Below are 2563 nucleotides of genomic sequence, written 5' to 3'. Positions count from 1 at the left end.
CTTTCCCTCAAAAATCCTTTTAAAGCTCTCAGTATAGCTAAGGTCAGAAGAGCAGCGCAAAACCTGCCTGCATAATTTTTTCTTCCTCTAAGTATAAATACAACATTTGCTATTCTCCAGGCAGATAGTGCCCAGCTTTATAGGTTTATTTTAACACCCTCTTTCCAACCCAGATTACTTCTATCTTCCCTGATATCAGTGCTGTATGTAATTTAGTTTTATTTTCCTAGGAATGCATCAATCCTGTTATCCTTCCTCACTTTTCTGTATAGTAAAAACTGATACAACAGACATTCAGTTTTAGGAACATATGATGCCATTACCTTTAATCTTGTCTTCACTGTATTTTACCATCTACTTGGGGGGGGGGGGGGATATTAATTTGGCTCAAACCCCCCTTTATTCTCATTTAATAACAACAAGTCCTATTCTACCTGTTACTTAAGTTCATGAGCACTTTGACTTGGTTGAAGAATGCTGTCCTGCACACATCATAAAGGGTTGAGTGTGCTGAGAACTGAGCAGAGCAATGGAGGAAATACCCCACTGGCACATTGTCCCAGACTCTTGCCCCAAGCACCACAGCCCCATAACAAATCATTGTCTTCCAGTAACAGAGCAGCTCCCTCTGAGTTCAGGGATCCCCAGGAGAGAAGCAAGCAAGAGGTAACACCAAAAAACACACAAAACAGATGCTACTGTACCAGTGTGCTATGGGAGAGTTGCAGCCTTCCCTGTGAACCTTGTGGCAGCAGAGAAGAGGTGCCAAAGAGGAGAAATGGTCTCAGTTTAAGCAATCAAATTTCACCAGGCTTGGTTTTACACACCAGCATGTCAGTAAATACAGCCTTTTGCTGCCCCTTTTACTGAGGGAGGACAGAGGTTGGCAGAGAATAAAGGAGCTATAACTGGCCTCCTAAAAGTACCTCTTTCATCCTCTGTGCCAAAAATTTGGATATGGTCTTTAGGTGCAAGTGACAATCTGGCCAACACTATTTAGTGTAGAATATGTGGAATAGCTGCATGGGTAGTCATGCAAGCACATCACATCCACTTCTCTCAAAGTGGGTCATAGTACTTCAAGTTGCCAAGATGCTGTCCCACATACCTCATCCTCCTGCAGGTCTTCATCTAGATGAAGAAGATTTTTCAGAGCAGCAGCAACCACCTTCTTCCTTTTGTGGATGAAATCCTGCTCCTCTGCACAGAGACCAAACCCCAGCCTCAAATCCAAATCCTTGCAACTACAACACAAGAACAGCACAAGGGATTACCTGCAGCCATTTCAGTTGGAGACACTCAGCAAAATCAACAACAATAACCAGTTTAAAGAAATTATACTTCCATGTACATGAAAGTCCCCCTACATAAATGAAATCAGGTATATGGATATCCTGTGTCCTATATTTGTGCCTTCCTGTGGAGATTTTAGACCAGAATTATGTCCTGAAGAATTTCACACAAACATAAGGAAGTCAAATAAATAAAATCAAGTTATATCACATTGAACTCTGGTATTTGGACACCTCTTCACGTTCTCCTGGTGTGTATGTGTTTTCTGAAGCACAAAGGGGGCCTAAGTAGTTATTTAAACTTAATACACTTTAGTTAAAAGAGCCCTAATACCAAGTTAGGCTTATCTCTACAAAGAATTTGTGCTCTACTTGAGTCAGAAGGTGTCTCTTAAATTTATCCCTTCTGTACATTATCATAAATATCATGTACATGATTCATTCTATAACCTTTATTTTCACAGGGTTCCAGTTTCAAAGGTTTTTTCCAGGGGAAAAAAAAAAAACGCAAAAACTTCTCTGTCTCTTCTCTGAAAATTATTCAATAAAACCCTCTGCTTTAACCTTCTCCTGTGACTAAGGCTTGCAATGGAGCTAACTTATCAACAGGGGGTAATGTTGCCCTTCAGAAAATCTCTGCAAGCCCAGTCAATAAATAAATTACTGTCCATGTGTTTCATTGAAAAATGACCTGTAGAGGTCTTGTAAATGCAAAAAGGTGTTAGACACGTTAGAAATCTGGTATACATAAATATGTACTTATTATAGATAAAGGTTACAAAACAGAGGTATGTTTAGGTTACAAAGCATCAGCATTAGGAAAAATATTGTGATGGTTTATACCCCATAACTAACTACCACCTATCCTAGTCTAAATTCTTACCAACCAATTTAAAAGCTTTAAAAGCTTTAAAGCATTTTATTAACCATTCCCCATATTTCAGTCATCTTTATTTCCTGTTTTGAAATTAGCTACTTTAAGTTGCAGCTTTCTATCATCTAACAATGATATTATGAAAGGAGAGGAGGCAGCCTAAGCAATCATTCAAAAGCAATAAAAGATTTACCTATTTTCCTCATTCACAGACACTTCATAAGATTCCCCCTGAAAATCAATAATGAAAGCACCATAAATTTTAAACAGAATTGTAATTTTGTAGAAGTAGGTTTTACAGTATTAGTAATTATTCCATATATAGCATAATGATAAATTTTTGGCCTCCTCTCAAGCATTCAGCACACAATCTTTTAAACTACTTTTAAAGCAGCCA

General features: G+C 38.3%; 1 protein-coding gene across 1 annotated transcript in view; it reads right to left on the bottom strand.

The window, feature by feature from the left end:
* LOC102035113 (cytosolic phospholipase A2 epsilon-like) overlaps positions 1 to 2563 on the bottom strand; it is a 20252-nt gene that overhangs the window by 7772 nt on the left and 9917 nt on the right. Inside the window, exons 11-12 of the mRNA XM_031055757.1 lie at positions 2360 to 2397; positions 1109 to 1244 (exon numbers count right to left, since the gene is read on the bottom strand). Coding sequence (XP_030911617.1) covers positions 1109 to 1244; positions 2360 to 2397 — 174 coding nt within the window. The remainder of the gene's footprint in view (positions 1 to 1108; positions 1245 to 2359; positions 2398 to 2563) is intronic.

Source organism: Geospiza fortis, unplaced genomic scaffold (genome assembly GCF_000277835.1).
Source record: "Geospiza fortis unplaced genomic scaffold, GeoFor_1.0 scaffold66, whole genome shotgun sequence".
NCBI classification, from domain to species: Eukaryota; Metazoa; Chordata; class Aves; order Passeriformes; family Thraupidae; genus Geospiza; species Geospiza fortis.
The sequence above is the reverse complement of the archived record's forward strand: the minus strand, read 5'-3'. Positions and strand labels throughout refer to the sequence as shown.